The 20,498-nt window shown below is 36.3% G+C and overlaps 1 protein-coding gene across 4 annotated transcripts in view; it reads right to left on the minus strand.

Annotated features, from left to right (window-relative positions):
• Positions 1 to 20,498, minus strand: part of LOC110021572 (SWI/SNF-related matrix-associated actin-dependent regulator of chromatin subfamily A-like protein 1) — a 94,823-nt gene that overhangs the window by 52,624 nt on the left and 21,701 nt on the right. For 3 of the 4 annotated variants that reach the window (XM_020720118.1, XM_020720117.1, XM_020720116.1), the window contains exons 8-11: positions 18,068 to 18,134; positions 16,906 to 16,989; positions 16,740 to 16,781; positions 9,640 to 9,792 (exon numbers count right to left, since the gene is read on the minus strand). In XM_020720118.1, coding sequence (XP_020575777.1) covers positions 9,640 to 9,792; positions 16,740 to 16,781; positions 16,906 to 16,989; positions 18,068 to 18,134 — 346 coding nt within the window. Of the gene's footprint in view, positions 1 to 9,422; positions 9,483 to 9,639; positions 9,793 to 16,739; positions 16,782 to 16,905; positions 16,990 to 18,067; positions 18,135 to 20,498 lie in introns of all 4 variants that reach the window. The other variant, XM_020720115.1, reaches the window with a different exon arrangement.

Here is a 20,498-nt window from a genome sequence, read left to right on the forward strand (position 1 = left end):
TCTGAAGAAGAGTTAGAGAAAATTTAGGCTATCATGATTTAGAAAGGAAATCTACATGATAATGTTTGACAAGATGATTTGTACAACAATAGATATAAGGGATCAACAGTATTTAATAAAGAAATATTTAGAATTAGAATTTTATGAACATAAAGAAGTGAATCTATAAATAATATTTGTCATGGTATCTCCAAGCTAACAAGCTTTACTACTGGATTGTTTTGTGACACTTGAAAATGTCATAAAAGCATGTAGACAAAATGAAAAGGATGAGTATTTCCAATTAGCTTAGTCTGTAATTGCTCCCGTTGCTAAAAGCAACGTAGTACTGCGACTGACAGCTTCATTTTATTCAAGAAAGTTGCATTCAATGTTTGAGAAAGAGTTATTACATGGGTTATATGGTTTTGCTATAGAATTCTCTATAAATAGTGCTTCAGAATTTTACATTAAAAGTTTGGATAATCAAAGGACAAACAAGCCTTGGATTGTTAAACTTGAGAAGTCTAATTCCGAAATTAGCTGCAATTGCAAAAAATTAGAAATGAAGGGATTATTATTTGCTCACTCTCTACGACTTATCAACTTGGAAAATATAACAAAGATATCTGATAAATCTCCTATTGTGATGGTCTGTTTATCCTAAAAGAAACATTTATAATTGTTATGGATATAAATATCTTAAAGAGGCATAAGTGAAGAATGATTATTCAAGTGACCTCATATTTCACACACACGTCCAAAATTTTTTATATCAAATTAGTATCAAAGCACAAGGAATGAATAAGCTGAGCAATACGTGTTGGAATCACTAAAAAAATTATCCAACAATGTTAATGAAATATTAAGTGGGAGAGCACCTCAATCAAGCAAAAACCGAATAAAAATAAGCAGTCAATAAAGAATGCAATTTGAAAGACCAACGAAAATGCGCTCAAGGGAATATCAAATTCCATATTAAAAGGGTATTGTGAGAAAATAATAAAGTCAAAAGTATATATTCTTGTATTCAAGATCAATTTTATTATATGTATCATTATGTTTCTCTAACATAAACCATGGTTTGTAATACGGCAAAGAAGAAAGAACCTTCATCAAACCAATAACTAGTTACTGCCCCATGGGACACAAATTTGTGTGTAACCTCGAAATATTTCATGCAGGTATATAATGGAAAATGAACATCATTAAAACTTTTTTATTGTAAAATTTCTCAAATATTTACCCAAGATTACTCCAACGTAGCAAGAATTATATACACCGCAACTCACACAAACATATACTAGTCTGATGATAGATTCCATTTGTGAGATATAATTCCTCGCAAATTCTTCAATTTTATAATTTTGTGCATGAATCTGTGTGTACTACAATCTTATAAGTTTAGCATTCATTTATTGTAAAAGAGTTTAAAATCATTAATAAAAAATTGAAAATGTTTGGGTTTGACTTGTTTTTTTTTAAGTATTTACAATAAAAATATTTACACATCAGTCGTATAACCAATATTTATAATAAAAATAAAATCAATTTAAAGCTAACACAATATCAACTAATCAGTTTAAAATTAATTACGAAGCAGACAACGCCTAGAGACAATGTTCATAAACGAATTCAGCAAAAAATTTTGCCAATTCTTCTGGTCATCCCAATTTATCATTCCAATCAACTTTCTCGATGTTTACTAATGTTTCGATAAACTTGCAAACAAACATATCACAATCGACACTGTTAGTTTGTTCAGGGGTGCCTCTAGCCATAACAACCGGTCATTTTGATGGATTGCGCTCAAAAGCATTCCCAACATCTTTAGCAAATAATTTGATTTGTAAATATTTAAGTTGAATTAAAATGTGTCATACAACACAAAAAAATATGAACTGAATATCAAATCACTGAGCTTCTGTTGAATATACTTACAACCTTGTGGGTGATCACCTTGTGCATTTTATCGGATATAGGGTCACATAATCTCCACTTTTTATTTTTCGAATCTGCGACCAACAAAGTCCAGTGTAGTTTATCCACAATAAGAAACAAAACAATTTTAGTTTTCTTGACATTTTCTTTTGTGATGTATTCTACAAATATTAAATTGTCGTTCTCTTTATACAGCTGCATAAATTGACACAAATGTCATCATGAAAAAAATATATAAATAAATGTTATATTAACTTTACAAGATATAGTTAAACTTAATAATTACCCAATGTAGTGGCGATACATATAGAAATGGTCAGCACAATGATAATGATTTAATCTTCTTCTCTATTATAAGTGCAAAAGCATCGACGTTTTCGTTTGTAAACCAATCATTTGTTAGAATGTCATCAAGTCCAGAAAGGCTAACTATTATATGTCCAGCATTAATCATAATATCATTCCTGCAGCGTTAACACATAGCTTATGTTAGATTCAAAATTAAGAGTATTGCCTGACATAACGGAGAAATGTGAACATATACTGACTTATCACTGTTATTTCATACAACACCAATCAATTATTTATTACATTTCAAGTTGTATAATTGTTCTTCTGGAAAAATCTACAACTATTTCAGCCGGACGATGCTGCATAACCAGAAACTAATATCTATAATGTCTAATTAAATGTAATGATACACAATACCAAGATTTATTTTTTCATAAAATACATTTGTCACATAATCATCTGCGTAGACAATATCTATCATATTCTCTTGGAGATCACTCTCATCATCGGTGATTGCAATACACACAAGCGTCTGGGATTCCACTATCTTTTATTGTTTGTTGCTCTGATTGTTCAATATCTGCAAGTAACGTCTCATCCCTAACCGCTGGAGTATCGACTTCGGTTGATATTTAAACAACCAGTTGAACATCTACTAATTTGGTTTTCCTCCACTTCAACTCAAATGTAATGTAAGGGGAACTCAATTTTCTTTTCCTTTTGTTTGGTGTAACCTTAACCCTCCGGATTATATTTCCAAGAGAGGACTGATATGTTTCTTTCTGAATTAAATTAACCTATAATGTCATTATTCTATTTTCCAATTTATTAACTTCACTCTTGAGCTTTGTTACGGTATTATGTAAATCGAACACTCTATTGTTAATTGATTCTTAAAATTCACAGAATTTTCTCCCGAGTTCTTAGTAATCGAATAATTTCTTCAAAACCTTTGTTGACACGTGTACACCTTGGTTGCAGAGTGTTGTCACATGGAATGAAAGGGTCCACACCAAATGAAATTGGTGATTGATTCTAGTGTGGAAAGAGTTTCATGAATGATAGATCAGGTCATTTTAAGTAGACCGGGTTGTTCTTCAATTGAAAGAGCAAGCAGGACATGTTCTTCGTATTTCAAATCCAAAAAGGATTCGCAAACCTACAATGATAAAAAAGATTCGCAAACCTACAATGATACATAATTACAATCAGACATGAACTATATTTTCCAAAAATAAAAAAATTATCTAATGTGAGAAAAACCTGTAAAGGGTTGAGCTGCTTAAAAATTTGATGTATCAAAGATGAGTTCCAGCTCACTTTTGGTGGCCACCACAACATGCGAGGACTGACCATACGTGCAGAAGTAACAAGAGACGTACGCTCATAAAATCAGAGTTGTGTAAAAGTTAAATCATAACTTCCTTTTATTAAAAAAAAAATTAAAATGGTATGAACATCATACTAACCATGAGCAGAAAAATAAATTCATTAATATATCTCAATGGATGATTGTACCTTAATTTTGTGATGACTACATTCACTTGATCAGTAAGAAACTCATAAATGGCAAGCTGGGAGAGTGTCAACATGGTCACAAATTAGGGATCGAGGAGATAACTACCACCTCGAAGCAGGTCGAAGCACCAAATGTACTCGGATACAGGCCTAGCAAGGAGAAAACGTCTGAAGGAAGGAAATCTGAATCAGAAAGAGCAATAAGCAAAACCCTAAACAACATATTTATGACAAGATAATTAGAATGAGCGGGGAAGGGGTGGCAGTTCCTGCCCGATAATAAAGCCTGCTGGTCTAGCCTTTCTGCTAAACCGACACCTTATTGAGTTATTTCAGTCGGTTCAGCCCTAGCCCCCACGTCAATCTCCCGGGGTTGAGGAGCTTCGGCATCATTTGTCAAAATATTATAGTGTAAAGTCTGCAACATTGAAAGTAGCAGACATATTGCAGTTTCCTCGCAGGTCAATCTTATAAGCGTTGTCATTCATATTCCAGAGTATTATGAAAGGTCCATATGCATTGGGCTTGAGTTTTTTTGAATGCTCCCACTAGAAACCTTTCTTTCTTCAACCGGATCCACACTAGGTCCCCTTTTTGAAAAGTCAACTTCTTTCTATACTTGTTCGCCTATGCTTAACATTTGCGGTTTTGGTTAGTGATTTCCTACCCAAAATCCTCATGGAGCTCTGAATCTCTTGCACTCGTTGCTCAACTTCTTCATTAATCTCTGATGTCAGCGGGAGGAGAACCAATTTTAGTTAAGCTAGACTCGGATTGAGTTAGAATCAAATGAGGTGTCTCATCATCTATCTCAAAGATCTGTAGTAAGCAAACTTGGATTGAGCTAGAATCAAATATCACAGCTTGATATTCTTCCCAAATAAGCATCTCAGAAGATTTCGAAGGCTCTTGTTCACTTCTGAATCTTCTATCAGTGAATTCACCAGCCAATCTACATCAATGTAGACTTTTAATTATTTATTAATGGTTCTCCCAAATATTAATCCACAACTAGGAGTCTTTTTGAGAAATCTTGGGATCATGTCATTTAAGTTATTCATATATTTGCACATAATACTGACGTAGTATACAATATCTGGGATAATATGTGATAGATAAATAAGTAATTCCTACCAATATTTAATTTCTTCTTTTATCCACAGAAATACTTTCTTCTCCCCAATTAGCCTTCTTATTTGAATCCATTAGAGAATCAGGTTTGCCTCCAATCATCCTTGTCTCCTTTAGCAAATATATGATGTATTTCCTTTTGTGATGTATCAGTATACCTTTCTTGGACCATGTTACCTCCATACCTAAGAAATATCTCATGATTCCTAGTTTCTTATTCAAACTCAATGGCAAACACTTCTTTGATTTTAAGAATTTTCCTTTTATCATCACCGATATAACTATCTTACCTCCCTGAATGTGCTTTATGAATAATGTATGATCAACTTAACCTTAATAATATCCACTAGATCTCATAGTTTTAGCAAACCTTCCAAACTATGCCTTTAGTGATTGTTTAAGACCATAGAAAACCTTCCTGAGTTTGCATACAATATGTTTGTCGGAATAATTCTTAAGTCCCGGTGGTATCTTCGGGTACACTTTTCTTCAAGATCCCCATTATAGAAGACATTTTTATGTCAATGTGATGCATTCCCCACTCCTTGTTCTGCTATAGAGAAAAGAACTCTGATAGTGTTAACATTAGCAACTGGTGCAAAGGCCTGCTGAGAGTCAATCTCGTATTTCTGAGTCAAATCTTTTGCAACCAATCTAGCTTTGAATCTCTCAACACCAAAATAAGCTCTGTATTTGATGTAAATACCCATTTGCATCCAACTAGCCTCTTATCCTGAGAAAGTTTAATAAGAGTTCATGTGAAATTATGTTTTAGTGCTTGAATCTTCTCTTCAACTGCTTTACTTCATTTTGGATTTTTAAGAACTTCATGAATGAATTTAGGAATCTTCATGTTATCAAAGTTAGATACAAAAGCTTTATAGGATGAGGATTACTTCTCATAAGCTACATACTAAATTGAAATTTTAGTACAACTTTCCTTGTGTCATCAACACGAGAGAAAAAAGGTGATAACTCATGAATTCTAGACTCCTCACCCAAAATTTCAAAGTGAGAGTAGACTCAATTTTTGTCTTGAGCGGTTCTATCTTTGCAAGTTGTATTTCACTTAAGTCTTTTCTTCCTCCTTATGTACACATGAAGTCCTTTGTTATGAACTTTAGGTTGAGATAGTTTCATATTTTCATGCCGTAGTGTTTGGGGAATGAAAGACAATGTGGGAGAGGGGAAGCTTGTGAGGCAAGTCAAGTGTCATTAAATGCATCCCAAAATTAATATTAATTTGCACTCTCCCCCTGAATACCAAATTTGAGATAGTAGGATTGATTTTCAAAAAATATGAGATCTATAGAGTAAATAGTATTTTATGGTAACATGTGAGTAGCAATTATAGCCCCTTTTGTTGAAGGCATACTCAAACAAAATATTTTTAATAGAATTGAGGTCCAATTTTGGAGAATCTATGTGAAGAAGATGCACACCCAAAAGTTTTAAGTGGTACAGTAAAATAGAAAGCTTTGATGTGGGGATAGGCATCCATCAAGACATGAAGTAGTGTTTTGAAATTAAGTACCCTGCCACACTTTTGATTTATAAGGTATGTTGCAGTAAGAACTGCTTCCTTCAAAAATATTTTAGAATTCCATGAAAAAGCATAATTGAGCGGGGTACATCAAGAAGATGTTTGTTCTTTCTCTCAACTATTTCATTTTGTTGTGAAAAAATAATACATTAACTTGCATGGATGATTCCATTTTTTGAAATGTAGGATCCAAGAATAGAGTTAAAATATTCATTTGTATTATCAGTTTTGAGGAACTGAATTTAGTATTAGAATTGAGTTTGAATCATGTCATAGAATGTTTGAAAGATTTTGATTGTTTCAGATTTCTTCTTCATTAAGAATACCCAAGTGATTCTAGTGTAATTTTCAATGAATGAGACAGCCCAGCTAAACTCACTTATGGTTAAAGGTCACCAAATCTCAATATAGATAATTAAAAGATAATGTCAGTGTTTATACTAGATCATAGGATAAAAAATTCTAGTGTGTTTAAAAAATTATAAATCTCACATTGATAACTGCTAGCTTTTTATTGATAAACAAATGAAGATAAAATTTTGCAACATAATTGAAATTAAGATGGCCTAGGCAACAATCTCATAACATGACTTATCTTTCAACAAGCTCAGAGATTTGAGAAAAGATGAAGTGGGTCCACTTGTGTGGTTAGAGAGACTTTCCTTGAGCCGGTATAATTCTTGATGCATTCAACATTGTCAATCACCTTTCTCGAATCCACCATCTAAAATTTATATGAGTTTGCAAAAAATTTAGTTATGCATTTCATATCATAAGTAACCTTACTGATTAAAATTAAATTATAGTTCAACAATGTAGCATATAAAACAAAAATAATAATAATATCCTGAGAGAACTCTACATCTTTTCCAGCAACCTTTTAATGTGATTCAACTGCCAGTCCAATAGATCTGGATGTAGAAGCTTCTTGATAGTTGTTGGCAAGATGGGAGAAGGATACATTTCCTTAGTGTGTCATGAGAATGGTGTGTGGTTCTGAATTACCCCCAAGGAGTTTTTTCAGTACTACAAGTTGTTCTTTGGTGAATGGGTCAACCAACTCTTTAGACATGGTAGCAATATTACCCTTACGCTCTTGATCTGTCCTCCCATATCTAGATTTCCAATCTGCAAGCTTTCCATAGAGTTTCTAACATTTGTCTTTGAGGTGCCCAATTTTAATGCAAAGTCATATATGGGACAATTCTTTATGAACTTTGAGTCACGAGAAGAAATATGGGAGTACGGAGCTGAGCTTTCAGCAATTGGTGAACTCCTATTTCCAGTCACAAACTTATTTCTAATCTCTTCTCTTATAACTTCAACAAAAGCTTCACGGGTAGAAAGAATAGGCTCTATTCCCATAATCTTTCCTCTCACTTCATTCAATTCCTTGATCCCATTAGGAATTTTATAGTTCTCTTCTTCTCGAAGATGGATTTATACATCACGACTTCATGTGTACATTTCCATATATAAGTCTCAAACATATCAAATTGTTACCAATGCCTTGTCATGGTGTTGAAATATTGGGTGAAACTTGGTTCTCATTGATGAAGATCATGTAGTTTGACTTCGATCTCAAATAACTTTGCAGTATTCTGAGTGCTACAAAAAATTTCTTTGGAGCCTCTCAGATTTCTTTGGTAGTTTTGTAGAGCAAAAAATTCTCTCCTACATCAGTGGTCATTGAGTCGAATAAACAAGACATAACCATACTGTCTTGAATCTTCTATAAGAGATGATTAAGATTAGTGAGCTTAAAACTGTGCCCCTCCGGTGAGATTTTCAATTTTTCATTTTCCATAAATGCATGTAATTATTAAGTTTATGGTTTGTAATAAAGAAATAGAGTTAAAAGGTTGTTTGGATAAAATTCCTAATCTTTGATTCAAAGCTAACCTCCGGAGTAGAACTAAACGTCTTCATTTTGTACTTAATCATACACCCTAACAGCAGGGAAAATTCAAATGTTGGATGGCTATTATAGAGGCTCTAACAGTTATAAGAGAGAGCAAAGAAGGGCCTGCAAGCTGAATAAGAGTTAAAAGTTTATTTCATTGCTTCTAACCGTAGCAGCAAAGCGAACAACACCAATCGAAACAAGCAAACTAGAGAAAGACAGTGACGCAAACAGAGCCAAATGATGCATGATGCCCTAATCCCGTCATAGGATGAAGGCGATGCAGACAGAGTTGACAGGTGATTCAAATGAGGCGGACGAGCAATTAATATGAGGGAATATGACGACTCAGATGATGTCGACGAACGAACAAGCAATCCGGACAAGGCAGACGCAAGATCTTAATGTACGGTTCAAATGAACAAGTGATTTAGACAAGGCAGACAAACGATTCAAACGAGGCAAACATCCGATCCAAACACTCGATTTAAACGACGCAAATGATGTTGATGAACAAGTCTAACAACGGAGATGAGGCTCTGATTCCATGAAGAAAAACATGGGAGGGAATATTCACTTAATTCTTGTTATAAATATTTAACCATAAGGCTACATATGTAAAGAAACATGTCACTCTTAATCTACAATCTTACCAAATATATTTGGCCTAAACATTTAAAGAAAATAATTCTGAAATAAACATAAATTGGAAGAGAACAAAAAAACTAATCAAAAAATTTCCCAAATTAGCTCCACTTAATCCATTCATCCTTCCTTAGATGGTCAGCCTAGGCCCAGCATGGAAAGGAGGCTGATCCTCCTAGATTTCCACAAGGTCAATGTTAAGTCCTCTAAGAGTTTGAAGAAGATCTCAATATTAAAAACAAGGAAGGTATCCTCAAGTCCAAATAAGGGCTTAAATACTAATGGCTGCAAAAAACCTCACTTCATTCAATAATGATCAATCAAAACTACAAGTCAAAAGAAAATATTTAATAGAAAGGGCTATAAACATGAAACTATTAAATAATCTTAATAAATGGGCTAATGACATAAACTACACTTAGCGCCCAATTAACTAAAAAACTCAAAAACAAAATAAAGGCTTTTCCATACCAGCAACGCTAATTGCAGCAGATCAAAAGAAACTTTGACATTTTTCTTGCTCATAATGCACTAAGCAAAAAGTGCGAGGATATTCAGAAAGAAAGGCATGCCAAATAGTCATAAAAAAAAAATTTTACAATATATGTTATAGATAGAAAATATTGGAGAACTTAAGACCAAGTAACGAAAAAATTGCTGAAGAAAAAAAAAGCAGGAGGCAACGCACCTTAAAAGCAGAAGACAAAAGAACATTTTGTAATTTAGGGACTGAATCATAGGATACTATGTTGAAAGTGCCATCCAGTCGTATAGCTAACTTCTGGCTTGAGAAAACTATCTTAAAACCTCCTCTAGTTGATCCAGCTTGAGATAAGACTACCTGAGCATTAAAAACACCAAGAGTTATAAACAATTGCAGCAAAAATTAGAGATAAGTTCTATTATAATATGTGCATGTCACGTTTGTACGGTAACTCTCATTGCTTTCTTTTGGTGCAATATCCTCTCAAATCAAGAAATGATATAGCTAGTTTCAACAACAAATAGTAGTAAAGCAAAATTTTGTAAGGACAACTCTATAAATGAATTTAGATATAATGTAAGCAAATTACCTTCTAAATAGTGCTCATTGCCCAGAAATTTGTAATATATCATTCAATATTATATATTACTTTAAATTTTGTTTTCCAAACAAACTAAAATACATAATAATTAATTAATATGAATCATATATTAAGACTTGATTATCTATCATATATGTTTTTCTTAGATATAGCCTATGATACCAGAGCTAACCCAAAACGCAACGGAATAAAAATAATTATTGATGAAATTCAAAGGGGATTACAAACAAAGACACTTGAAAATAGGAAAACAATGACATAAACACAAAGACCCCCTAGGGCAAGGATTGAAGGTGGTGGGTTGTTGAGGTGGTGGAAACGAAGAGTTGTAGACAGTAGAGAGCCTTAACGGTAGTGAGGGAGAAGTGGTATTGCGACTGGAAACAAGCAAAGGGCAGTAGAAAGGTACGGCAACCGGCAGTAGGATGATGGGAAAGTTCGGCAGCAGGATGGTGGGAAAGTTCGGCAGCAGGATGGTGGGGGGAAAGTTCGGCAGCAAATAGAGGGTGGTTGGACCATACGACTGCTGGTAAGGAAGGGGCGGTTTGGCGGCTAGACAACAAACAAGGATTGCAGAAATGTGTGGTAGCTAGCAGGGGAGCACGGGAGAGGGAGGAAAATAAAAAGATAATTACCACCATGAAGTAAGAAACAGTCGCAGCACCACTTGTCCTCGAATACATCCCTGGCAAGGGAGAACGAAGTCAACGACGAAAATCTAAAGCGAAAAACTGACCTAAGCACACAACAATAATGTATAAATAGTCATAGGGTAAAGATAAGTGGGTCACGCATAAATTAAAGCTAAACCATCTACTCTCCTAACTAGATCATCAGATGGTAGACGTTTAATGTGACCAAACCATATTGTTTACCACTTGAGCTACACCAACACTTTCATGGATATATTTTCACATTTTGTCTTTAAGCGTAAAGTCATTAATCAACCTAAGTATTCTCATCTCAGCAACACATAACTTAGTTTTATGCTTCTCTTTTATAGGTCGACATTCTGCATCATAGAGCATTACAGGTCTCGCCACCATACAACAACAACAAAGTCTTAATCCCACTACGTGGGCTCGGCTACATGAATCCTTTTTTCTCCATTGTGTCCTATTTAGCGTCATATTTTCATTTAGTTCTAATAAATTAAGATCATTTTTATACAATAAGTCCAAGTTTTCCTAGTTCTACCTGTCTTTCTTAACATAAGTTGAATCTAAAACATCTTCTCTTCTAATAGGATCATCAGATGGTCGACGTTTAATGTGACCAAACCATCTAAGACGACTCTATATAATTTTGTCCGTCACATGAGCTACACCAACCCTATCGCGAATATATTCATTTCACATTTTGTCTCCAAGTGTAAAGCCACTCATCCACCTAATCATTCTCATCTCAACAACACTTAACAAGGGTCTTTCCACCATCTTATAAATTTTTTCTTTAAGTCTAAGTGGTACTTTTTATCACACAATACGCTCAACGCATTCCTCCACTTCAACCATCCAAGTTTAATTTTACTAATAATATACCTATCTAAATCACCATCACTTCGACCAATAGACCTGAGATATCTAACATTTACTTTTTTTAATGATTTGATCACAATTTATCATAAATCTGTTACTAGATCTACTACTATTAAAATTATATTCCATGAATTCAGATTTAGATTTACTCAAACGAAGACATTTAGACTCTAAAGTAAACCTCCATAATTCAAGTTTTTCCTGAACTCGCTCTAGTCTTATCCACAAGAAAAATATCATCAGTGAAAAGCACAAACCAAGGTACATCCTCCTCCAATAAGAGCATTCATAACTTAAGAAAAAAAATATGGGCTTCTATACCCGATGTAATCAACTAAAATAGGAAAATATTTGATCAATTCTTCTTCTAATCGAACACAAGTACCAGCTCTAGAATACATATCTTTAATGACTTGAATATAAGTCTTTGACATGTCTGAATCTGAAAAAAATTCAGAAACATATTTTGCAGTGTTGAAAAAATGTCAAAGTTGTGTCCGCGTCTGACACGTGTCCCACACGGGCACAAAGCATTTTAGAAGTGTTATGCTACATAGAAGAAATGAAAATACAAAAATTACACAAATTTTCAAGCATTTAGCACAAATGGTAAAATCTTCCAAAAAACTATTTAAAAACCCCCACATTCTATTTAAATATACATTTGAATTATGTTAGAATCATTAATTTATTTAAATTATTTTTATAGGCATCACTACCAACTGCCCCACAAGTCAAGTTGTCTCCTTTACTGAAGAAGGCATCGTTGAAGAATTAAAGAACTTGACTCGAAACATAGTTCGGAAGAAGCACTTCAACTTCCAAAAGAGGAAGGCGAAACATTGGTGAGACGGAGTGTTCTGCAATTCAAACCAGAAAGATCCATCATGGCTCCAGCACAGCATCTTTCGCACCACGTGCACGGTAAAAGGCAAAATATGTAGTTTGATTATCGACGATGGAAGCTATGTAAATTGTATCTACACTCAAGGTACAAAAGTTAGAAAACCATCTCCGATCCATTCTCTCACTTGGCTGAAAAGAGGGAGCGAGGTACAATCGATCAGCAATGCTTAGTTGAATTCTCAATCGGTGATCAATTCCAGGAGCAAGTTTGGTGCGACGTGGTTCCAATGGACACTTGTCATATCATGTTGGATTGACCGTGACAATTGGACAGAAAAAATCAGCACGACGACTTCAAGAACACATGCACATTTAAGAAAGATGGGAAGCACATCATGTAATTACCCATCAAGGATGCGAAGGGCAACATCAACATAGATAATTTGTTAGTTTCACGAGCCACCTTCTTCCAATTCGTTCAAGACGCACCCATGGCCCTTGCATTAGTCCTCCAAGAAGGTACCAACGCCAAAAGGAAAATACTCGTATGCCTCCAATCACTCCTACATGACTTCAAGAATGTCAGGACCGACAGTCTTCCAAACGGCTTACCACCACTAAGGGACATCCAACACGCCATTGATCTCATACTGAGATTAGTGTTACCAAATCGCCCTGCCTATCAATTACGACCTGCAGAGTACAAGGAATTCGAACTTCAGGTTTAAGAACTTATTACGAGAGAATTGGTAATAGAAAGCACCAGTTCATATGTTATCCCCGCGCTCATAGTACCCAAGAAAGATGCTTCTTAGCAGATGTGCATTGACAGCCATGTCATTCACAAAATTACAATTAAATATCGTTTTCCCATACCAAGCTTCCACGACCTCTTAGATCAGTTGTACAAAGCCACCGTCTTCTCAAAAATTGACCTACGCAGTGGATATCATCATATAAGAATGTGACCGGAACACAAATGGAAAACCGTATTCTAGACACGAGATGGTCGTTATGAATGGACAGTTATGTCTTTCGGCACGTCCAACGTGCCCAACACTTGCGACTGATGAATCAAGTCTTTCGATCCCACATTGGGAGATTAGCGGTGGACTACTTCGATGATATTTTGGTTTATAGTAAATAAGAAGACCACCTGCAGTATCTTCCAACGGTATTCGAAGTCTTACAAGCTGAATAAATGTACGCACACCTTAAGAAATGTAAATTCCCCACAAACCAAGTATGCTTTTTAGGCTACATTGTGTCTAGCAGAGGCATTTAAATGGACCCAACAAAGATCGAGGCAATCGTAAGCTGGACCGCTCTGCAATCTTTCACCGAGCTTTGACAATTTTTTGGGCTAGCCCCTTCTACCGAAGATTTTTCTGCAACTTCTGCACTATCATCGCCCCTCTCACAAAACTATTGAAAAGAAAAGAATTTACATGGACAGTCACAGCCCAGACCAACATCGACATATTAAAGGAAAATGTGCTCAAGACTCAATTCTTGTCTTACCTGATTTCAACAAACCATTCGAGATTGAGTGTGACGCCTCTAGCATATGCATCGGCATTGTACTAAAGTTAAGGTGGTCACCCCATTGTTTATTTCAGCGAAAAACTAAATGAGACTCGACGAAAATATTCCACCTACGATAAATAGATTTATATCATTGTTAGAGCTCTGGAAAACTGGAGCCATTATTTGCTGACAACATCTTCACGGATCATGAAATTTTAAAATTTGTAAACAGACAAAATAAACTAAAAGGACCACACGCCACCTGGGTTCAATTCTTAGTTTCCTTCCAATTCATGCTCAAACACAGTCAGAAGTCAGAACTGCTAAGAGGGCGCTCTGAGCCATCATCACCTACTGATTACATCCATGCAGACTCAAGTTTTATCTTTAAAATTATAAAAGATGTATATGAAACAGATGAAAACTTCCAGAAAATTTTGTAGCAGTGTTAGGAGAAATCTAGTGGACCATACTACCAAATGGAAGGTTACCTGCTCCGCCACAATAAATTATGGATTCCCTGATGCTCTCTGTGAGAGGCCATCATCCAAGAAAACCATAATGGTGGATAGGCCAGTAATTTTGGCAGGGATAAGACTCTCACACTCATGAGAGAACACATTTTTTTGCCCCGTCTGACTATAGATGTGGAGCGGCGCGTCCAACAATGTAGGATTTGTTATATCGCCAAAACTTGCAGGTAGAATACAGGATTGTACACTTTTTTACTGGTGCTTGAGAAGCCATGGGTCGACTTCAGCATGGACTTCATAGTGGGACTTCCCTGCACACAAAGAAACAAGGAGTTTGTGATGGTGTGGTCGTCGACCGCTTCTCAAAGATGGCACATTTTGTGACCTGCTACCGGACGCTAGATGCATCTCAAATTGTCGATTTTTACTTCCACGAGATCATTCGACTTTACGACATTCTCAAGACCATTACTTTTGATCGGGACATTAAATTTTTGAGCCACTTACGATGGACCCTCTAAAGAAAATTAGGCACTAAACTCTAATTTAATTCTGCAACACATCCTCTGACAGATGATCAGACCGAAGTAGTTAATAGGAGCTTTGGGAATCTTCTTCGATGCTTCATAAAAAAAAACATCAAACAATGGAATCTCATTCTCGCTCAAAATAAACTCAAGACCATTCAATGTCGCAGATCTCACCCGATACTAAGAGGAACCACAAGCCTCCATAAATGATGTTGAAGTTCCCCAACCCTAGGGGATTGATGTGGGATTGACCACAATCCATCACGTCAGGTGTAACAAGAAGCCGGTCCAGCCTTCACGTTGGACCAAACCGGTCCATTCCTATCCCTTACTACGGTCGTCCATCCTCCTCCCGTGCCCAATTCGCTCTGCTTCCCAAACCCTGGCCTATTTTGTTGCTGCTCTCATAGTCGTTGCAATCTCCCCTTCAATCCCTTCCTTTTTTTCACCTCTTTCCTTCCTAGGATCTTGCCTAGGGTGCTCTCTTTTTCCCTATTTATGCATGTTCTTTTCTTAGGTATAACCAATTATCTTTGTTGTTGGTTTTTTTGTTCCAGGTGATCTTCTTGGCATCGTCCCTCATTCGAGGTTTTGTTCTTCGGCGAAGTAGTGTTACTGTTGTATATCACCAAGGTGGTGTGCATCCCCACTTCGTTCCATCCACTCAGCATCTCCATTTATCGTCGCCGCCCTCCCAGTTCCTCCAACATGCAGATCAACATCCCGTCAGGCTTCCTCCAACAGTACCAACGAGCCACATCTCCCTCCCAAGCTTTTGTACCACCCTCTTCGCCACCTCCCAGCCTTCCCCCAGCAAGTTGTCACGTCTCCCGACCTTCCCTCAGCAGGCCGCCGCACCAATAGGGCCCTACAACACCCCTCCAACCTTCGTTGACCATCCGCAACCTGCTCTCTGCCACCCTCCAATGTTGAGGATCCATCTGGTTTCCTTCTAACTGTCGCCAATCCCTCCTCATCCGGGGGCCTTTAGCACCTACCGATACCTTCCGGGACTGATTTTTGTTTCGTGCCTAGTCTATTTTCTGCAATCGCTATTTCATTCACTGTTTATGTGTTGTTTTGTAATTGTTTTTGCGCTAGTTGCATTTATTTTTTATGTATATTGTTGGTGGAGTCCTGGTTTGGGTTAACTCTGGTATCACATAATCAATGCAAAATTTTTATATTGGAGATTTAGCTACTCTAGGAAAGAGAAATACCTTTATACCCATTTTTGTGTCCAGATGGCTCTTTTTCATAGTTTTTATTTTGATACGGTATATGAATCGTCAGAGCTTTTTAATATCCTCCGCGATGGCAGGGCCTCTTTTGCACAAGTCTGAGAATTCGTTTTTGTACCTTTTACACTTACCTCTTATGTTTAATGCAAAATGCACAATTCAAGGAAAGAGAAATATCTATATGCAGATTCAGATTTCTAATTGTACACTTCAGATCTAACAATACCAATTTATACAATGAAAATTAAAAATACCATGGGCTTGCAATGTCAGTTAACTAATATTTCTACAATTGCAGGGATGCCTACCATAACTATGGGTCAATGTTACAATTTCACGCATAGATTACGTCGGTCCCGAGCCGATGTAATTAAGAAATAGCAGAGCCGATAAAGAGGGGATGGAACAAAAATAGCCATCATAAATCCAATTACATGTCAATGAACAGCACCAGAGAAAACAATATACTACAAACTTTGTATTTCACATTGGATTTACAAAATAGTGTTAGGACATAGAAGTTCTGAGAAAGTTTGTCAAGAACATGCCAGTATATCTCCAGCAGGGATGCCAAGCCATTGATGAATCATCTACAAGAAAGAATAGGGCAGGTTTATGAGAACCACTGACAAATTATATAAAGAAAAGGAGCATACAGGTCAGCATCTATTACTGAAAAGTAACAGGATAGGAAGGCTTCATTAACGGTCTTACAGAAGCCCAATGCAGCCGCAAGGATGAGGGCGTCAGAACGAGAACAGGCCAGGACTCACCAAGGCTAGAAGCAACTGCAAGTGCCTGCACTGACAAAAATCAAGATTTAGTCAATTAAAATCAAAGTAAAATCATTATAATTATTAAAAATGTTAGCCAATCTGTGCTTTATTAAAGTGACAAAAACCTTCATTCAGTCTAACTAACATTTTATGTTTATTCTACCCTATCCTACAACCAAGAAAAGTTGTACCAGCAGTAGCAGATTCTAATCATTTTCATTTTCTATGAGAATCCAAGGTGAGCTCTTAAAAAAAAATATGAGACAAGTACAGCAGTATTGCTCACCGTTATAAACAGAAAAGGATTCACATTAACAGCAAGCATTCAAAAAAAAAAAAAAGAAAAACCCAAATGCTACCAAATAATAAAAAAGGGGTGGTTCACGAAGAAAATCCCAGTTTAGCCTTTCTTTCAAGTTCTTTCCAGTAGAAAATGCATGCTAAATGATCTGCTTTGCACTCTAAAATCAAATATTGAAAGTTTTCCAATCTCACAAAAGTACAATTTCTTAACAATAACAAAGGCCAATTATTCATGCATAGGACCACAATTCATGGACATAGTTTTCAATGTGTAAAACCAAATTACTCCTCCTACTTCAGTATAATTATCAACATTAAAACAAACATTTGCCTAAATTTTCGTCTCCTGTAAAAGTTGCCAAGAATATAAAAGAACGCTTCAACTAAAGTGATTACTACAGCTGATAGTTGTTGTCACAAAATTCAAATATCATTATGGCTAAGAAGCGATTGCAGCTTCCTGATGCACAGTAAGCCCAAAGAGGGGGTGGGAAACGAACAATAGTGACAACAGTGCGGTATTCAAGAAGTAAAACCAAAAGGCTGCTAGCAAACTAGCAGTAGCATTATTCTTTTTTTTTGTGAAGGGTGACTAGCAGTAGCTTTTGGGTTTAATCTTCAAGACAACAGGCAAAGAGATGAGTAGTGAAATTCCCTTTAAAGATAAGCAAGCCTACAATTAAGTTATCACTAATATGGTATGAAACATTCACAAAACTCAACCCAATGATAGAAGGGTACAATAGATCAAGGATGTGAAAAGGCGTCTAGAGTAATGAATTTAAAGTTGCAATTGCCTGTAATGTCTTCCCAAGCCCCATCTCATCTGCCAAAAGAGCTCGTCCACCATGCTGTAACACAAACCTACAAAAATGGAAGAACCATAATAAGATTTGTATAGCCAGAGTTGAAAACAATAGGATCATTCAACAGTCAACAAGCATTTGAAGCCAATATGACCATAGAATGATACTCCAAGGCTTGTCCGCTCTAATAACCATTTTAAGATATCTAAAAGTTGCAGATAGAGCACTGTGAAACTAATTTTATTCCATTTTTCAATTACGAATAAAATAAATCAGTTAATAATATTTTAAAGCAATTTCAAGCGTCAATCTGAGGCTCTAAACAATGACAACAGACACTAACGGTTTTATGCCCTTCTAATAAGTTGAGAAATTATACAATTGAACATGTTACCATAAAGCTTTAAAATGTAGTCCTACAAACTCTAGACAAAATTCAATAGAGACGACTCCACAGAGTACCTATATATATATATATATATATATATATATATATATAATAAGAAAAAAGACCAAGGGCTAAAAAAATAAAGAGAAAAGATATAGATAGGTTGTATGAGTGGGCCCAAAAATAAGCACCCAACCCACACGGTACAACAGACAAAAAAAGTCAAAAAAGATACATATAAAGATCAAAAAAGCCCAAAACCACCAAGGCGCTTAAAAAGTAAGGGTTGTCCCAATTTAGTTTTGTCTCTGCCTCTTGTTCTCGGAAGGGATCTAGTGAACAGATTGGTAAGGTGCGTACCATTACCCGAAGTAACCAAAGTATCATTCATAAGACTCCTGAGTAGATCTTCATTCTTCTTCTTCCTCCTGAAAGTGTAAACCTTTCATTCTTCATCCGAAGAATTAGTCTGATGAGGTGGTGGAGCTGTAGCAGAAGGATTACCAACCAGAGTACCCACAACATGTTCTAGTATATGTGAAGTAAGAGTTGCCTCTACACCGGATGCTTCCTAAAGACGAGGAGCTGCGAGGTTCTCCTGATTATCAGTCTGAACACTATCATTTGTAGGTAATAGTCCTTCAGTATTGTTTTCTATGGGGTTTGAAGGTGTGAGCATCACATCAATCACAGTAACAATAATAGCAGTGTTGGGGGGGTCCACAGGGGCAACAGACTCCTCCTGTCTGGTAGTATCCTCCTCAAGTAGAACTAAAATATCCAGAGCAGTGGGGTTAGACTCATCCTTATCCACTTGAACCTTAGATTTCAAATTAGAACGAAGCTTGTGACATTTATCAAGAATATGCTCAAACATCTTACAGTGGGTACAATATGGAGGTTTATGTTCCATTACGATTTGTTGTCAATATTCATTATGAGTTGTGTCGAGCCAGACTTCAGTAATATCAAATAAAGTAATATTCTTTTCCACAATTATTCTGGTCACAGAAGGTCTGGTTAGATTGAAAGTAGGTAGATCTAGCTTAATAAAGTCCTCAAGGATGACCCCAATGAAATAGAGAACCTGATGATAAAAAAGTGCATCTTGAGACCAGGTAGACTAAACCATACCGGTACAGTGGGAGTTTCATGATTTGGGTCGAAATCAGGAAACCACTTGAGTAACTTCATTGATTTGCTTGCGATATTAAGATATTTCTTGGAGAAAATCTGAGTGTAGTCTTCAGTCATGGTTAGTTGAATCAACACATGTTTCTCATCCATGAGTCTCACTTTCCACTTGCTAACTAGTTTAAGATCATCAACACTTTTTTCTGATAACTTATATAGATGGATGCCCCCACTGAAAAAATTTTCAATAAAAACAAATTTAAATTTCTCTGTCAGGGTTGAAATTTCTAAGTCAGAGAAAATGATAGTTGTTTTTTCAACTTTCTTACTTTCATTCTTAACAAAAATGCAATCAACCGTACCATCGCGACAATCCTTATAGCTAAAGAGGAAGACAACTGCAAACTCCACCTAAGGGTTACTCACCACGTGGGCAAAGAGGTTTTATTCGGTTCAACCAAAGAAGAAGGAAGCGCCATCAGAGTAGGGAGATCCGTCGGCGTTCACCTGCTACAAGATGAAACGAAGTTGTTGTGTGGGGAGAGAAGATGTCGGACAGGGAGAGGCGCAGCGTCGAAACAGAAAAGTACGGGGGAACTTTCTGTCGGGCAGGGCGACAGAGGCGTTGTCGAGCAATGAAAGTGACGAGGCCGGCGTGCGAAGCAGACGCGGCGTGTGAAGCAGTCAGAATTGAAATTGGCAGACGCGAACTTGTGAAGCAGTCGGCGTCGAAACAGAGCTCGATGGAGAAAACGCAGAAGACGAAGCTGAAAAAATTACAGCGAGGAAAGGAAAGAAAACTGATGTGAATCGTCGTAACAGTTGCTAGGGTTTACCATGAGTCGAAACCCTAGCAGAGCTGATAGCGAGAGAAGACGACGTCATCCTTCCTAGGATCTT

Source organism: Phalaenopsis equestris, unplaced genomic scaffold (assembly GCF_001263595.1).
Source record: "Phalaenopsis equestris unplaced genomic scaffold, ASM126359v1 Scaffold000135, whole genome shotgun sequence".
Taxonomy (NCBI): Eukaryota; Viridiplantae; Streptophyta; class Magnoliopsida; order Asparagales; family Orchidaceae; genus Phalaenopsis; species Phalaenopsis equestris.